The following is an 18,142-nucleotide window of genomic DNA, read 5'->3' on the forward strand; positions in this document are numbered from 1 at the left end:
CTTTTAAAAAAAGTGTTATTATACAATTTATCGGTACAAAAAAAAGCAAAGAAGTCTTGGAAATGCAAAAACTGCTTTTAAAGAATTTGAGAAAAAATTTATTAATGTGTATAAGTAAACAAACCATGTGATTATGTTTCTGTTACAGTTAAGCTGATGATTGAATGGAAGCACATTGGCAAAACAGCGTTTCAGTTCAAAAGTAATCTCAACATATTATTATATTTATAAAAGAGGCATGCATAAATACAAAAGCAGATCCCTTGTACAACTCTTTAAAACTGGTTAAATCCAGGCAGGTTTGCTGAAATTGCTTCAGTGATTTTTATTTTTTAAGCTCTCAACATTATCAAAGCCTTTTTAAAATAAATTCTAAGTACATTTGGAAGTTATGCAAACATAGGTAGTTTGACTATCTGCATTGTTTCTCAAATACTTCAAAAATATATATATATAATATATGGTACAAGTTGTTCGAAAGTGGCGAGAGGGAGAATGTCCATGACATTCTCGGTTTTGAGTTATGTTAAAAAGGCTTCAATTTGTTTGCAAAGAAAGGTTGATGCCCATCCACAGGAGTTCAACCGCACAACTGACTTGTAAGCGCTCAAACAGGCAGTTGAGGTGCAGCACACAAAGTTAAAACCATTCTCCGTATGTGGACTGGATACCGTACAAGCCCACATCAGTGCCCAGGCAGGCTATGGCGCACAAGAGAACCGACTAAAATGAACCAACTTGCAAAATCTAGCTCACCGCTCATAGTAACGTCGCCAGATATTATGGCGGGGTGGGGGAGGGAGTGAGGAAAATCAATGCACGTCAGCATCTCAACTTCACAGCGCGGCTACCGTCACATCTTCCCTTATGGAAGGAAGTTATACCTGGGAACGGGATGGTCCCATTTCTTTCTTATCCCAATAAGTGCTTTAAGAAAAACTAGCAGTCTACTAGCACAGACCCTTTTCTTTTTATCAAATAATGAATCGTTCAACAGTAACTACATTTTTCCTCTCATAAGATTCATGCTTGGTGTATACTCTTTATTCCCCTCTGATTGGTATTGATCCCCTCTAGTTTAGAGAGGCAGTACAGCATCATTGAAGGTAAATGGTACACAAACACACACAAATTCATTCATTCCATCCTCGGTGACGACGTACAGAATCTGTCTACTTCCATTAGCTTGCATGCCTGGCGCCATATATCAAGACCTTTCATGTTTCAATTTTTTTTTTAATGTACAGTACCTAGGTATTCTTTGCTGACAATTACCTCCTCAAATGTTCTATACTATTGAGAATTTCCATTCATCTCAAGAAACAATGGTTTCAAAGTTGAGGAAGAGGCCCCGGGGCAATATTTTTTTTTAGACACTATGGTGGCACATTGGTGTCACAGTATATCTTGAGATAAAGGAGAACGCTTATGACATTGGATAAGCATCTTCTGTTGATAGTGCAAGATCTTAGCCTGACCCCCACCACCCCATACACTGGGCCATCTCAAAATACAATAAAAGCCCCCCACCCCAAAATATAAATTCCAGACAAAATTGAATAACGCAACAGGAGTTGGGTAGTTTGAAACTAAGCCCTACTGTTCCTTTCTCGGTGCCATGGGTCTGTTTTGTTATCCAGTTACCTAGTTGTATATTCTAAATCAAACTACCCAGATACCGTAGACAAGACCGAAAGCGTGCCATTTGATGGCCTAAAAGAAGCCACACTGGACGAAAAAGTGAATTTTCTGGCTTATTTACTCCAGCGAATGGACTGTAATGGAGATGCTCCCCGTACCCTTGATTTTACAAAACCTCTGCATTAACCAGTGAGCCAGCCGAAGAATATGGAATATGTAATCTGTAGATCCTGTGTTAAAAGTTCAAAGACACGACAGCACAAAAGCTTGGCTTATAGAAAAAAAATAGCAATGCTGTGAAACTTTGCTCGTGTAACCAGCATTGATAGGTGGAACTCTTAATCGATCTAATCAACATATGCAAATTGTATATTGGCATAAACATATTAGCATAAGAAATATGGCCTCCACATTTGAATAAAGGACCAGGCACAGGTGCAACTCTCTGCCCCACTCCCATGACTATACATTGCCCTATTACACAAGCAAAGCGAGAGCAGCATATATTCCAATTAGTAAGGGCAACCGTTAAATATTCAGGCAAGGAGTTATTATTTTATGCACAGCCACACAGTCTCGGCTTCAACAATTTCCGTAGACCTGAAACATCTGGCAGATGCTGGCATTTAAACTCACTGGTTACAATGGAATCGCATCACCACCCCTTTATAGGCTGGTCAACCCAACACGAAGCCAAAGGCTCTTATTTGAAACATTTCCCCCCTCCCCCCAGCAACACCAGTACTACCTTACACATTCAGGTACAAAGCAGCGTGCAGTTCCCCAGCGCACATCAGGGCAATTTAGCTTCATATTAGGAGAGAAAATGTTCAGCTGTCTGCTTCATACAGTTTTCTAATCAGATATTCAGCACACTTAACCAGATAGAAATAGACTGCCGATAGTACCAGGGTCCTATCACCCCTCCCCACCCTCAAGACAACAGGCGCCTTGATCAAAAAACATATGGAGGAAGAGGGGGGATGGGGGCGAAGAAAGGTGGGTTGGGGAAACAGTATTCAGTCACTAGCAAATAGCTCTCTTATTTATACCATGGATCGCAGCACATCTCAAGAGGGGAACTCGAGGGATTTTTGTTTGTAAAAAAAAACTCAATTCGAGATAATTCCTGGCTTCTGCAGAGACACAGAAGTACCCGATCCAGTCTAACCTTGTGGTCCAGCATCCAGCTATGTGCCCAATGACGTCTTGTCATGTCAAGAGATTGTGCACAGAACCATTTTCAAAGTCTGTAATACTTCTTTCTCCCCAAGCTTAACGAACACGATAGCGAGGCAACATTTGACAAGAGGTTCCGCTTCCACCCAAAAGACTTCCCATTTTGGCCTGCGACAATTGAGATGAACACCAATACTATTGCAGAACGCCATTTCTGCAGTTCCCCCCCCAGAGATGTATGTTTAAGACACACTACACTAACTTTAAATATAGCCCCATAGACCTGGAAAAGTAATTACAAGTTAATTTGTGGCATTAGATCTCACATCACAATTTTCCAGTTAATGGTTGAATAAAGATGGACAACTATTCCAGGATGTCCGAGAGAGAGTTAGGTGGTTTCATCATTCCTAACTTGTTCTACCATAATTTGTACGACAAGGCAGCATTTAATTTCACCATTAAACAGTTGTTAAAAATGCTTCACAAGAAGCACGTCACTAAGGTGCAAAACCCTTGAAGCATTAGTACACTGCTCTCCTTGATTCAGATTTTGTTTTTAAAAAGTTATGCAAATTCCAAGAGCGCGATCAATCAACATCAAAATTGGCCTGTCTTCTTTTTTAAATGAAACACTATTCTCTTCATAGACCATTATCAAACTCCATCCAACCTGTTCTCAAAGCCATAACCAATGGTTCTTGTATTACTAAACTCATTTTTATCCCCCTCCAAAACAGATCGATGGGCATAAGGAACTTAAGGAAGCAAAAGGGACCAAGTCAATTCTGAATCTACTTGATCACAAAATAGACATTCATTCAGTGCGATTTTATACAAATTAGGCAGATATTAAATTTGGAAAAGTAAATGTTTTCTGACCGTGGACTGAATACGATCGCACTACCTGAACTTCTACATCACATGGAGCCTTTAGAGCAACTAGGATTATTTACGCAAATTTTGAATAAAAGGGAGTGATGTGTGTTTGAAGGCACCTTGTATTTTTAAACAGTAGCAAGTCAATAAAAGATTCAAGATAGGTATCCGAATGGCAGGTGAAATGTGATAACGTCACAACACTGGCTAATCGCCAAGTATTCTGAGCTAAGGATTTAAATAGAGCCCAAAACCAAAATATATTCAAACACACCAAATCTTTTCCCCTTCAAAACCCAATGACTAATTATGGTTTGGATGCCTTTCACAACAAAAAAAGCAAATTATTCATATGCTTTTCATTTCTTCTATATTTTCTCTTCAATTCCTCTTCTTTCTCGCATCTCATCAATACGCTTTAGATGTTGACTGTATGAGCGTGCTTCTTGCACAGTAGCTTATCCTTTTTTGAGAAGAAGGTTTGGCCTTCCAAATTTACACAACACACCTGCAACAAAAAAAAGCACTCAATAAATATCAATGGGTCCACTTCACAGAAAAGATGATGCCGATTTTCACATACAAATAGGCGAAGCGTTAAAAACTTCAGCCAGATCGTACCAGTAAATTCAAACGTAAATGCGATTAGAATCATAGAATGGTTACAGCGCAGGAGGAGGCCATTCGGCCCGTCCCGCCTCTCTGCAAGAGCACTTCAGCTAGTCCCACTACCCCGCCCTTTCCCTGTAGCCCAGCAAATCTTTTTCCTTCAGGTACTTATCCAATTCCCTTTTGAAAACCACGATTGAACCTGCCTCCACCACCCTTTCAGGCAGTGCATTCCAGATCCTAACCACTCGCTGCGTAAAAATGGTTTTCCTCATGTCGCCTTTGGTTCTTCTGCCAATCACTTTGAATCTGCGTCCTCTGGTTCTCGACCCTTCCGCCAATGGGAACAGTTTCTCTCCATCTACTCTGCCCAGACCCCTCACGATTTTGAACACCTCTATCAAATCTCCTCTCAACCTTCTCTGCTCTAAAGAGAACAACCCCAGTTTCTCCAGTCTATCCACGTAACTGAAGTCCCTCATCCTTGGAACCATTCTTGTAAATCTTTTCTGCACCATCTCTAAGGCCATCACATCCTTCCGAAAGTGCGGTGTCAAGAATTGGACACAATACTCTAGTTGAGGCCGAACCAGTGTATTATAAAGGTTATCATAACTTCCTTGATTGATAAACAAAGGAAGACAATTCCACTTTAGTTAACAGACCTTCGATAATTTGTTACATTTGACTGAGGCTGTTCCAACTTTCTGCTAAGTCACAAATAAGACAAATACTTGTAACGCTAGTTCCATTTTCAGTTCCGCTGCTCACAACCAGAGAGTTAAAGGCCCGGGAATGAGTGGGTGGGCGTGTTCAAAGTAGGGCAGGATTGTGTAGCAATCAAAGGCCTATGCAAACATGTCACACTAATTACACACTCCAGCCAGTGAAGGCACAGCAGTTATAGTCGATCACCCATGACGTTGCACATTACGTTAGAGAGCAAAGACTTCACTTAACTGTCTGTTCTTTCTCTCCTCTTCTCTCGTACTCTGTCCTTTTTCTTCATTTTTAAGTAGTTAGAGGCCAGAGGCTGTCTCACACTAAACCTGCTTCCCTCCTCCCAACCCTTCCCATCGGTTTCCTTCAAAATTCAACATACTTAAAAAAAAAAATCAAATTAGAATGAGGAAAGACACGATCATAGAAGATAGGAGCAGGAGTAGGCCATTCTGCCCCTCGAGTCTGCTCCACCATTCAATGTGATCATGGCTGATCATCCAAATTCAGTACCCTGTCCCTGCTTTCTCCCCATATACCTTGATCCCTTTAGCCTTAAGAAATACATCTAACTCCTTCTTGAATATATTTTAATGAATTGGCCTCAACGGCCTTCTGTGGTAGTGAATTCCACAGTTTCACCACTCTCTGGATGAAGAAATTCCTCCTCATCTCAGTCCCAAATGGCTTACCCATTATCCTTAGACTGTGACCCCTGGTTCTGGACTCCCCCGCCATCAGGAACAGCCTTCCTGCATCTAGTCTGTCTAGTGCTGTTAGAATTTTATAAGTTTCAATGAGATCCCCTCTCGTTCTTCTAAACTCAAGTGAATATAAGCCCAATCGACCCAATCTCTCCTCATACGTCATTCCTGCCATCCCAGGCATCAGTCTGGTAAATCTTCGCTGCACTCCCTCCATGGCAAGAACATCCTTCCTCAGATAAGGTGATCAAAACTGCACACAATACTCAAGGTGTGGTCTCACCAAGGCCCTGTACAACTGCAGCAAAACATCCTTGCTCCTGTACTCGAATCCTCTCGCTATGAAGGCCAACATACCATTTGCCTTCTTAACCGCCTGCTGCACCTGCATGGTTACCTTCAGCGGCTGGTGCACAAGGACACCCAGGTCTCGTTGCACTTCCCCTTTTCCCAATCTATTGCCGTTCAGATAATAATCTGCCTTCCTGTTTTTGCCACCAAAGTGGATAACCTCGCATTTATCCACATTATACTGCATCTGCCCAATCACCCAACCTGTCCAAATCATACTGGAGTTTCTCTGCATCCTCCTCACAGCACACGCCCACCCAGCTTTGTGCCGTCTGCAAACTTGGAGATATTACATCTAGTTCCCTCGTCTAGATCATTAATATACATTGTGAATAACTGGGGTCCTAGCACCGATCCCTGCGGTACCCCACTAGTCACTGCCTGCCAGTCGGAAAAAGACCCGTTTATTCCAACTCTTTGCTTCCTGTCTGCCAACCAGTTTTCTATCCAAGGCAGTACCTTACCCCCAATCCTATGTGCTTTAACTTTGCATGCAAGTCTCTTATGCGGGACCTTATCGAAAGCCTTCTGAAAGTCCAAATACACCACATCCACTGGTTCTCCCTTATCTATTTTACCAGTTACATCCTCAAAAAATTCCAGAGATTAGTCAAGCATGATTTACCTTTTGTAAATCCATACTGACTTTGTCTGATCCTGTCACTGTTTTCCAAGTGCTCTGCTATTACATCTTTTATAATGGACTCTAGCATTTCCCCCAGTACCGATGTCAGGCTTACCGGTCTATAATTCCTCGTATTCTCTCTACCACCTTTTTTAAATAGTGGGGTTACATTAGCTACCCTCAAATCCATGGGAACTGTTCCAGAGTCTACAGAATTTTGGAAGATGACCAGCAATGCATCTACTATTTCTAGGGCCACTTCCTTAAGTACCCTCGGATGTAGATTATCAGGCCCTGGGGATTTATCAGCCTTCAATCCCATCAATTTCCCCAACACCATTTCCCTACAAATACTGATTTCATTCAGTTCCTCCCTCTCATTAGACCCTATGTTCCCCGACATCTCTGGGAGTTTATTTGTGTCCTCCTTTGTGAAGACAGAACCAAAGAATGTATTTAATTGGTCTGCCATTTCTTTGTTACCCATTAAAAATTTCCCTGATTCTGACTGCAAGGGACCTACGCTTGACTTCACCAACCTTTTCCTCTTCACATATCTATGGAAGCTTTTACAGTCATTTTTTATGTTCCATGCAAGCTTACTCTCATACTCTATTTCCCCCCTCTTAATTAATCCCTTTGACCTCCTTTACTGAATCCTAAACTGCGCCCAATCCTCAGGTTTGCTGGGTTTTCTGGCCAATTTATATGTCCTCTCCTTGGATCTTATGCTATCCCTAATTTCCCTCGTTAGCCACGGTTGAGTCACCTTTTTTGTTTTATTTTTATGCCAAACAGTGATGAACAAATTCTGTAGTTTATCCATGCGATCTTTAAATGTTTAACTCTCTCTATATCAATGTCTGTCTCATAGATGTTAGCAACTGGAATGTCTTGCAGGTATAAGCAATTACTAATGACCTTTTCTGTCAAGAAATTAGTAGGCTTCAAAATTCCCTTCTCTCTTTCTCAGCAGAATACATTTTCTGAAATTTATAGAAAACAGAACAGCAGCGACAACCGGTATGCAATCTGTACACTACAATGCAGAGAATACATTTTTCAGAAGCAATTTGATTGGTGGGGAAAAGCCACCCGTTAGCCAGAATGTGCAATTACAGTGTGACGAGATTATAAAAAGGCAATTCCCATTATAAATATGGGCATAGGAATTTATATTGCAAGAAAGCTGACCAAAAAGTTTGATGGATGGAAAGAATGACTAGAGGAAGTAAGGTTTTGTAGACGGGGCTGACGAGCAGACGCAAGATTGTCTTAATAAGATACAGAGATCGTGAAGTTTGCAGTTATGCTTTACTTACAGCACATACAAAACAGGTGTCATGCCAAGTGTGGCCCAAGGCTTGAAGGAATTTATCTCCAGCTTCAATAGGAAAATCACAGCCGTGGCAACAAGTGCCAAATAAATTATAATAATCTGTGGAAACAAAAAAAAAATGGATTAATTCCACAGCCCATTTGTACCATGAGCTCTTCAACGAGCATCAAGATATGATGTCATGCAAACCGATCCTGACGGACAGAGTCCAGCTGCAGGGGCAACACTCTAGTACAAAATTACAGAAGGTACGAGACTAAATCCCCTTCGCAGCTTCGAAAGTACGTTGCTTTCCATCGTATATCTGTTAAAAAGCCTACTTTTAACTATGAAGTTAGTCACAGTGATGATGTGTGCCATAGTCCCTCAAAAAGGGAATGTTGAGCAACACCTCAGATTAGTTTGCAATAACCTTCTTGTGCGGCGCTATGAAGATCAAGAGCCGAGTATTACCTTTCTCACAGTAAGGATCCCCGTCCTCCATGTGGAAAACATTGTTGCGAATAGGCTGCATGCAGGCCACGCACACAAAGCAGCTAACGTGCCAGGTCTGCTTCAAGGCATTAATGATTTCCTGTGAGGCCAGGGAAAACAAGAGTGAGAAGGAATGATGGAGTCTGCTGACCTTATTCACATTGAGAGAAGAGGAAGCCGGGCACAGTTCCTTACCTAAAAGCCAGCGCCATAAATCAGCAGAGAGAAAAAAAAACGCTTACACGAGGGAATTAAAACCCGCAAGTCCACAAGAGATTAATCAAGTGCGTAGGTTTTTGAAACACTGCATGGTAATATATTTTAAAATACACATTTTGAATGACAATAATTTGTCTGCATAATTATGAAGCAATATTAATAATCATGTTCTGAGGTGGTCATGGACCTGAAACGTCAACTCTGTTTCTCTCTCCGCAGATGCTGCCCGACCTGCTGAGTATTTGTTTTTATTTCAGATTACCAGCATCCACAGTATTTTGCTTCCGTTTTAATAATGTTGTTGCCTCATCATCTCCCAACTGTGCAACCCTTATACAGCACCTTTCATGACCTCAGTAAGTCCCAAAGTGCTTTACAGCCAATGAAGCACTTTTTGGAGTGTAGTCATTGTTGTAATGTGGGAAACGTGACAGCCAATTTGCACACAGCAAGGACCCACAAATAACAATGTGATAATGATCAGATAATCTAGTTTTTTTTTTATAAAAGTGATGTTGGTTGAGGGATAAATATTGACCAGGACATTGGGGAGAACTTCGAATTATATATTCTCAAATATATTTAAAAATGTCAAAACTTTTACTACTTATCTCCCTCGGTCTATGCCCAGGTCCACTGGCTTGGGTGAGTCAGAGCATCCATAGGATCCACTGAGCCTTTAGAATTTCCACTTTTCTGCCTTTTTAAAAAAAAGATGATAAGTCTATAGCAATGTATAATTGTTTCAATGTTTCTTGAGCAGTAACCCCTGCTAAGGAACCTTGGCATACCATCACACTTGACTGAAACCCCTGTGACAACACTGTAAATGGTTACGTTACACCACTATAAACAAGGAGACAAGCAACATAACGTTACGTGACGATCGTGCATACAAGTACACGGTGATTTAAAGGTCAGTATACTTAAAAGAAAGCAATTCATTTTTATTTTTCGTCTATTAACTTTTACATATCATAAGCAATTCTATCAAAGCAGTACTTTGCGAGGAGATACTGCTCACTCAATCCAAGGCGCAAATCACTTCATCCCTCTCAAACTGCTGGCCCTTGCTTAAAAGGTGAAATTCATACCTCTGGTGAAAGTACATGGATTACACAATGTGGTCACATTATAAATAACCCAACGTCCTATACCCAGTCTATGTAGTGACTGCTGACATTACGTTTGCCAAAAATACATCAGCTTGCCATCCGACGCACACATTTTCTACATGCGAGGCATTCCCTGTCTGGTGAACTGTTCATGGGAAGCAACGTGCGTAAAGCATCAGAAAAACAAATGCTTCCTGTATCTACGTACAGAGGCTCGTGTGGAGCATGGACTTGTTGGGCCAAATGGCCTGTTTCTGCACAATAAATACTATGTAATGTGATACTTACAGCAGGGACTCATTCTCACATCCGCATGGCTCCATTTCACATTTACTTAAGCGTGATGGGCCAAGGATTTAGATAATATCTTAAATAGCACAGCCATCAGAATGACAAGTTTCCATCTGGAACTTATTGTTCCTTTAACCTAAAGTTTCAATGCTTAGCTGTGCAAAAACCCAACTTTTATTTAATGCAGCTTGCGAGAATGAACTTTCAATCTGGAAACCAAACAATGTTTTCACACTGAACCCCTTTACCATTATTAATTACAAGCTAGAATAGCATATTTTTTTTTTTTTATGGCCACACTTATTTATGGGTAAACTTGAACATTTGGATTAATTGCTTAAGTTTTCAAATCCCTCCCTATCTTTGTAATCTCCTCCAGCCCTACAACCCCGCCCGAGATCTCAGCGCTCCTCCAATTCTGGCCTCTTGCGCATCCCCGATTTTCATCCTTCCACCATTGGCCCCAAGCTCTGAAATTCCCTCCCTAAACCTCTCTACTTCTCTCTCCTCCTTTAAGACGCTCCTTAAAACTTACCTCTTTGACCAAGCTTTTGGTCATCTGCCCTAACTTCTCTGTATGTGGCTCGGTGTCAAATTTTGTTTGATAATGCGCCTGTGAAGCGCCTTGGAATAAAAGATTCTGAAGGGGATTGACAGGGTAGATGCTGAGAGGTTGTTTCCCCTGGCTAGAGTATCTAGAACTAGGGGGCACAGTCTCGGGATAAGGGGTCGGCCATTTAAGACTGAGATGGAGGAGGAATTTCTTCACTCGGAGGGTTGTGAATCTTTGGAATTCTCTGTCCCAGAGGGCTGTGGATGCTGAGTCTTTGAGTATATTCAAGGCTGAGATTTTTGGACTCTCGGGGAATCAACGGATATGGAGATCGGGCGGGAAAGTAGAGTTGAAGTCGATGATCAGCCGTGATCTTATTGAATGGCGGAGCAGGCCGTATGGCCTACTCCTGCTCCTAATTCCTATGTTATGTTTTACTATGTTAAAGGTGCTATATAAATGCAAGTTATTGTAGCTTGTTGACCGAGATGAGCAAGACTGGGCGAGAAACTCTCCACATATTTGCAGAGAAGACTAGCACTTCTTTGGCGCAGCCAGATAATGAGAATCAAGCAGGGAAAGGAAGTACAAGAACCGCAATGTACATAGCGAACAACCCCTTTCCCTTCTCCTATCCCTCTAATAACCCTGGATCTGGGAGTGAAATGGGTTCATGCACTCAGGAACTCCACAATCTGGTTGCTGCCCTCACGGTCTATGGAGAGTCTGTGATTAGGATAGCAAAGATCGCTGGTATCAGTGCCAGAGCCTAGTATACTGTATTCGCTGCTCACGATGCGGTCTCCCCTACACTGGGGAGACCAAACGCAGATTGGGTGACCGCTTTGCGGAACACCTCCGCTCAGTCCGTAAGGGTGACCCCGAGCTTCCGGTCGCCTGTCATTTTAATTCACTGCCCCATTCCCACTCGGACCTCACCATCCTCGGCCTCTTGCATTGTTCCACAGAAGCTCAACGTAAACTCGAGGAACAGCACCTCATCTTCCGATTAGGCACTTTACAGCCTTCCGGACTCGATATCGAGTTCAACAATTTCAGATCATAACCTCGGCCCCTATTACATTTTTACTTATATTTTTTATCCACACCTTTGTTTTGGCCTTTCTCCACCCCACCCCCCCTTCTTTTTTTTCCTCTCTCCCACATGGCAGCTGTCTCCCATTCTGCCAGCGCATTTCACACCTAATCTAGAGTCTCCACTAGTCCTATCACCATCTCGTCTCGTTTTGAATACCTCTTAATGTCTCTTCTCTTTTGTTCGCTCCCAGCCTGGCCTCTTAATCTATTTCATTCCCTGTGCCTCTTTAGTCTTGACAAAGGGTTCACCCGAAACGTTGACTCTAATTTCTCTCCACGGATGTTGCCTGGCCTGCTGAGTTTTTCCAGCATTTTCTGTTGTTATTCCGGAAGGCTCTGGCTATGGTCCTGTAATCTGGCAAGGTGGCAGCCAATTGGCTTTTCAAAGTCCAGAAAGCATTCATCTGGCACAGAGACCACTCTTGGGGACAGCCTAGAAATCAGCTCCAATTAGGGTGATGCCTTGGGTTAGATCCATCTGGGATTCCTCTATATTCACCAGAAAAGGCCCCGCCTCTCTACTTGGAGTTTTGAATAGTTTCCCCTGGAGCCAGCCAACTTGCTAGCTGTCGAGATAAGTCAGTGCAGTACTCTCAGATTATAGATGTGCAACTATTACCAGACACTTTATAAAGAATCGGAGGCTAGAGACTAGACTGGTAGTACAATATTCCACAACCATAGTATGTGACCACCATCTGGAGCACAGAAGGTCTCTGTGGCTCCTACAATTATCTGAAAGTACATCTCAGATCTACATCTGGGCAGACTAGCGGAATAACTGTGGCTGTTGTGAGACATCTTGAAGTTTTCTTTTGTTTTTACAGATACTGTCCAGATTCCTGAGCTTTCCAATCCCATATATTTCGAGAAGAGCAGAACCTTTGGAGCAAGAGAACGTTGGTCAGGGGATTTCTGTTCGGATTGTTTTTTTTTTTGCTGGGCTGAAGTGAAATACTGAGAGGCAAGCTTCAATGTTTCTGCTGTTCCAGGAATAAACTTGGGAGATGGGGCTTATTTGCTAACAACCCCCCTTGTTTGATCACGTTGGTCATAACCTTGCTCGAGATAAACAATCCAGCCACGTCCTTATACCGGTAGACTAAAAGGGGGCATTTTAACTGCTCCCCCTGCCCAGTGGAAAGCAGGTTGGCAGGCGGGTGCAGTTAAAACGGAGCGGGAGGCTTATCTGCTGGACTCCCGCCCTGAAGCTGCCGGCTGCTATTTTAAATTGCAGGGGCCAAGGTCACCAGTCCAGAGCCGGAGGCGCCCTTGTTTAAACATGTATATCAAACTCCGGTTAGGGTCAGCGGGGACCCGACTACAATATTAACCAGAGGCTTGAACTACCAGGACTTTCCCCACAAAAGGTCTCCTTACCCAAGGAAGGATATACTTGCCTTAAAGCGGGGTGCAACAAAGGTTCGCTAGATTGATTCCTGGGACGAGAGGGTTGTCCTATGAGGAGATATTGAGTAGATTGGAACCATAGTCTCTGGAGTTTAGAAGAATGAGAAGTGATCGCATTGAAATGTATAACATTTTTAAGGGTTTGACAGGGTAGATGCTGGGAGGAGGTTTCCCCTGGCTGGAGAGTCTAGAACTAGAGGGTCATAAGAGGTCAGCCAATTAGGACTGAGATAAGGAGAAACTTCAGTCAGAGGGTTGTGAATCTTTGGAGTTCTCTACCCCAGAGGGCTGTGGATGCTCAGTCGTTGAGTATATTCAAGGGATAAGGCGGGAAAGTGGAGTTGATGCAGATGATCAGCCATGATCTTACTGAATGCGGAGCAGGCTCGAGGGGCCATGTGGCCGACTCCTGCTCCTACTCTATGTTCTGAAGGTCAAACCTGCCAGGATGTGGCTCAGCAAAGCTTGTCATTTTTTAAAAAACGTTGTAGTGCCCTTGCGAGCCAGAAGGAGCAGGAGTGCTTCTGGGGGCCCACAAGGAGGCCTGGGGCCTCCCGAGTTTGATGCAACAGAGAGTCTCGCCAGGCCACTTCAGAGGGCCGTGATGAGTCAACCAGGTTGGTGTGCGATTGGAGTCACATATAGGCCAGACCAGGCAAGGACGGCAGATTTCCTTCTCAAAAAAAAGGACGCAGTTGGGCTTTTACGACAATCCCGACAGCTTCACGGTCACTTTTACTGAGAACCAGCTTTTTAATTCCAGATTTATTTTAATTTTATTTTTTTAAATATATAGCTTAAAAAAAAAACTGAATTCAAATTCTCAAATTGCCATGGAGGGATTCGAACTCACGTTCTCTGGATCATTAGTCCAGGCCTTTGCATTACTAATCCAGTAAAATAACCACTACACTACTGTACACTAATTAAAAACGATCACTTACAAAAGATTCTTCATTTTTATAAATGATTTTTTTTAAATGGGGGGGGGGGGAGCTATTCCTTCAATGGTACCGCTAGCATTTGTGTATACAACAAATTATACCAATGCTATTTACATATTCAAAGTGCATTTTTCCAACGGTGATGTGTAATATGTTCCAACAAATGGTGCAATGGAATTTATAAGATTCCACAAATTGCCAATATTAGCCATACTGCTAAGGGATGTGCGTGGAGAGGAGTTGCTTCGCTGACCAGATGTTAACACTCTCCCCTGCAGAAGGGAAAATATAAATCAGTAGTTAAATCACCCTGGCTCGCGTCTTCCGCAGTAACTGCGCGTGGCAAAGGAAAGGATTGTTTGTGTGCGTGTCTCCAGTTGGCTAAGAAATGGCACATCACACGAGGCCTACAGAGCGGTCGAGGTTTCAACATGAAAAGGGGAGGGGGTGGTGGGAGGAAAAAAAAAGGTATTACTGGATGCTACTAACCCAGAAATACAGAATAAGTGCAACGAGATTGCCTGAATACACGAATTACACGCTGGTGGGTCAGGTTTTAGTATTACTGGTTCACTCAGGACAGCGTCTTAAGTTACTCACTCCCAAGATCTTCCTCTGGCAGCGGGCACATTCGGGGGCGAAGAACTGCTCGTAACACTTCTCACAGTACACCGAACCCTTCTCCTCCACAAACCCAATGTTGGCAAGAGACAGATTACAATAGGCGCATGTAAACTCTTCCGGGTGCCAGGATCGACCCATTGCCACAAGAAACGGACCCCTGTCAGAACAAACACAAAGCAATCACCAAATGAACAGGGGGGGAAAAAAAACTACTTATCTGAAAGTGTCAAATTACAACAAAAAAATATCGTAGCGACATGTGTGGCTCCTCAGAGATGAAATACTCAGCAAGAGATTTCCAGCCATTCCCTTTGCTAAACCCTTCCGCGTGTCAGCTGTGGCTCAGTGGGTAGCACACTCACCTCGGAGTCAAAGGTTGTGGGTTCAAAGTCCCCACTCCAGAGACTTGAGCACAGAAAGCTAGGCTGACACTCCAGTGCAGTGCACTGTCGGAGGTGTCGTCTTTTGGATGAGACATTAAACCGAGGCTCCGTCTCCTCTCTCAGGTGGACGTAAAAGATCCCGCGGCACCAATATTCTCCCTTTAATTTTTTTTGTGGGTGCGCGGCCCCTTTAAGGGGCTGCGCGGCCTGTTCACCGTTTTGTGTATGCGTGAAATTTAACATTGGAAAAGCCAGTCCCGGGCTGTGCGGGACCGGCAGAGAACTGCACGGCCGAGGAAACGTTGCACGGCACTAATTCGACCAAGAGCAGGGGAGTTATCACCGGTGTTCTGGGGCCAATATTTATCCCTCAACCAACATCACCTAAACAGATTATCTGGTCATTATCACATTGCTGTTTGTGGGAGCTTGCTGTGCCCAAACTGGCTGCCGCATTTCCTACGTCACAACAGTGACTACACTTCAAAAAGTACTTAATTGGCTGTAAAGTGTTTTGGGATGTCTTGAGGTCATGAAAGGCGCTGTAGCAAGTCTTTTTTTTAATCAAGAGAATAAAGGAAACTTTAAAAAAAACTGCTCTCCAATATACGTTCCATCATCAGAAATGCAGGTGCAAATCAGATTTGGGAACAGGCTAGCGAGATACACGGACTGCCCACGCCAAGGTACACAGATCACGTGAAACCCGCGCGCACGGTGAAGCGTCATATCTCAAGAATGGACAAAACTACCCCTGCCTACCGAGGGCCTTGAAAGGGGACACAAAATATCCCCACTTTAGGACAAGCTTTACTCATAGGAATAGAAGTCGGCCATTCAGCCCCTTGAGCCTGTTCTGCCTTTCAATTAGATCAATGGCTGATGTGCATCTTAACTCCATCAACCTGCCTTGAATCCTTAACCCTTAATGCCCTTACCTAACAAAAATTTCTCAATCATAAATTTGACATTTTTAATTGACCCCCAGCCTCAACAGCTTTTTTTTGGGGGGGTGGGGGGGGGGGGGAAAATAAGAGAGTTCCAGATTTCCACTACCCTTTGTGAGATAACTGTTGACTATCCTGTGTAAGGAGGCTAATCTGCTGATATATACAACCAAAAACTGGGAGGCGAGTCTATTTCTATTTGATTTTTTTGAGGGGTGGGGGGGGGTGGGGAAGTGTTTTCCAGATTTCCACTACTTGGTTTTATAGATTCCCAGTTGCAGAAGCCCTGACGTTCTAAGCAATGTTCCCTCTTATTTTTTTGGCGCGCAGTCCCTTTAAGTGGCCCATTCAAATTTTCGCACCTGCGCGGTTTTTCCCCATATAAAAGCCGGTGAGCAGCCTGCGCAGGACCCCCCCCCCCCCGCAGACCATCCACGCAGCTTAGCGGTAAAGTTGGTCCCGAGGGCGACACGTTTTAAATAATATAAAAACAACGCTTAACTGAAGTCAATGTCGAACGTCTTTGGGCCTAAATGTGTGGTCGGAGGCTTTCCTGCGGGCGGACACCTCCGACCGGCAAAAAAAACCCGAACCTACTGTCATGAATCTTACCATTCATGTAGAAATGACTCTCGAGATAACACTGGGCGGCCAGCTGGTGGCGCTGTCCCGGGAAAGTATAAATACTCGGGCGTGGGCCCAGCTTGCTCAGGATGTTTCTGTAACCAGGAACTAGTGATGTAACTAGAAACTCATGGTTGTGAAACAGTTGATTAAAGCCTTGTTTTATACTCAAACCAAGTGCTCAGTAGTTTTCTTACGTCACAGGGCTTCCGCCTTGGGATCCACGGAGACTCGCGCTCCTGGGCCGCTAGGTGTAGGCCTGCGCAGAGGCCCACGTATCCCGGGGACGCAGGTGGTTCGCAAGCCAATGACAGAAGGGAATTCCCATTCATACTTGGAGGTTCCGTATGTACAGAATCCCCATAAGTATGAATGGGAATAACCCAAAAAATACACGTACACTTCAAATAAATAAAAGAAAAATCACATTTCAAATGAATTAAAATGGCATTTAATTAAATATTTAAAACAAAAATGTATTTTTTGACAAATAAATTGTTTTAACGGGCTAAAACCTATTTCACAGGTTTTTAAATGTATAAATTATTGAAAACATTTTATTTTGCTGTTTTTTAAAACTCTTACGCTGTTAAAAGTAGACCATACGCTTGCTTTTACCGGGGGTAAGGATTTCACGGGCATTCACTGGGCAGAAGTTGGGCAAGTATCCCAACTCTCCGCCCGCGGAGGTCCTTCTCCCCGGGGATGCGTGCGATCTGTCACGAAAGTTCTTGACAGGTCGCAAGTTCCGGGTTTTAGCGCACGCACCGCGCATGCCTAAACCCGGAACTTGCGAGGCCCTTACCGGCACGTACACACCTTGTACACACCCGTAGGGGCCGCAAATTACGGCCTCTTGTTTTATAACAGTAATCATTATGTTGAAATTAAATTGAAAACCAGTGCACCCACAGTGCGCTGCACACGGTACATACTTTGAACTGGTTTGCCGATGCATTTGAGAAGAGGAGTAGTTGGAAGGAAGAGAAAGATAGTGAGGGAAACTAGTCCATTCATGCTCCATGCTACTTACACCCTGATCCACCCACCTTTCAGGAGAGCATCATCAAATCTGAATACTCATTTCAAATTTTAATTAGACTGCAGTACTTCTACAGAGGCTAATCTGTTGATCATTCATCCGAATAAGCCAGCTTAAACATCTTATCCATTATTCAATGAATACTCCGGCGAGTGTGACACATCTGCCAGTTTTAACATATCTACAGCTTTCTCATTAATCGCTTTGCCACAAAAATATTACTGTACTCGCATGCAAAAACAACACTCGACGATTTCCAGCATTTTTAAGCTGCAGAAATTCAGTCGCAGGCCAAAATAGGAGGCGATAAATGGGGATTTATAAAAAGTCCGCGTTTTGAGCGCTGGAGTTAACGTTAAAATTGGATATTG

The 18,142-nt window shown here is 43.2% G+C and overlaps 1 protein-coding gene across 1 annotated transcript in view; it reads right to left on the bottom strand.

Moving 5' to 3' along the window:
- Window positions 1–72: 72 nt before the first annotated feature.
- LOC147122543 (PDZ and LIM domain protein 5-like) overlaps window positions 73–18,142 on the bottom strand; it is a 280,792-nt gene continuing 262,722 nt past the window's right edge. The window contains exons 18-21 of the mRNA XM_086005178.1: window positions 14,752–14,932; window positions 8,501–8,621; window positions 8,031–8,146; window positions 73–4,207 (exon numbers count right to left, since the gene is read on the bottom strand). Of these exons, the coding sequence (XP_085861304.1) occupies window positions 4,118–4,207; window positions 8,031–8,146; window positions 8,501–8,621; window positions 14,752–14,932 (508 nt within the window). The 3' untranslated portion in view covers window positions 73–4,117. The remainder of the gene's footprint in view (window positions 4,208–8,030; window positions 8,147–8,500; window positions 8,622–14,751; window positions 14,933–18,142) is intronic.

Source organism: Somniosus microcephalus, chromosome 2 (assembly GCF_052327205.1).
Source record: "Somniosus microcephalus isolate GS21.2 chromosome 2, FLI_Smic_1.0, whole genome shotgun sequence".
Lineage (NCBI taxonomy): Eukaryota > Metazoa > Chordata > Chondrichthyes > Squaliformes > Somniosidae > Somniosus > Somniosus microcephalus.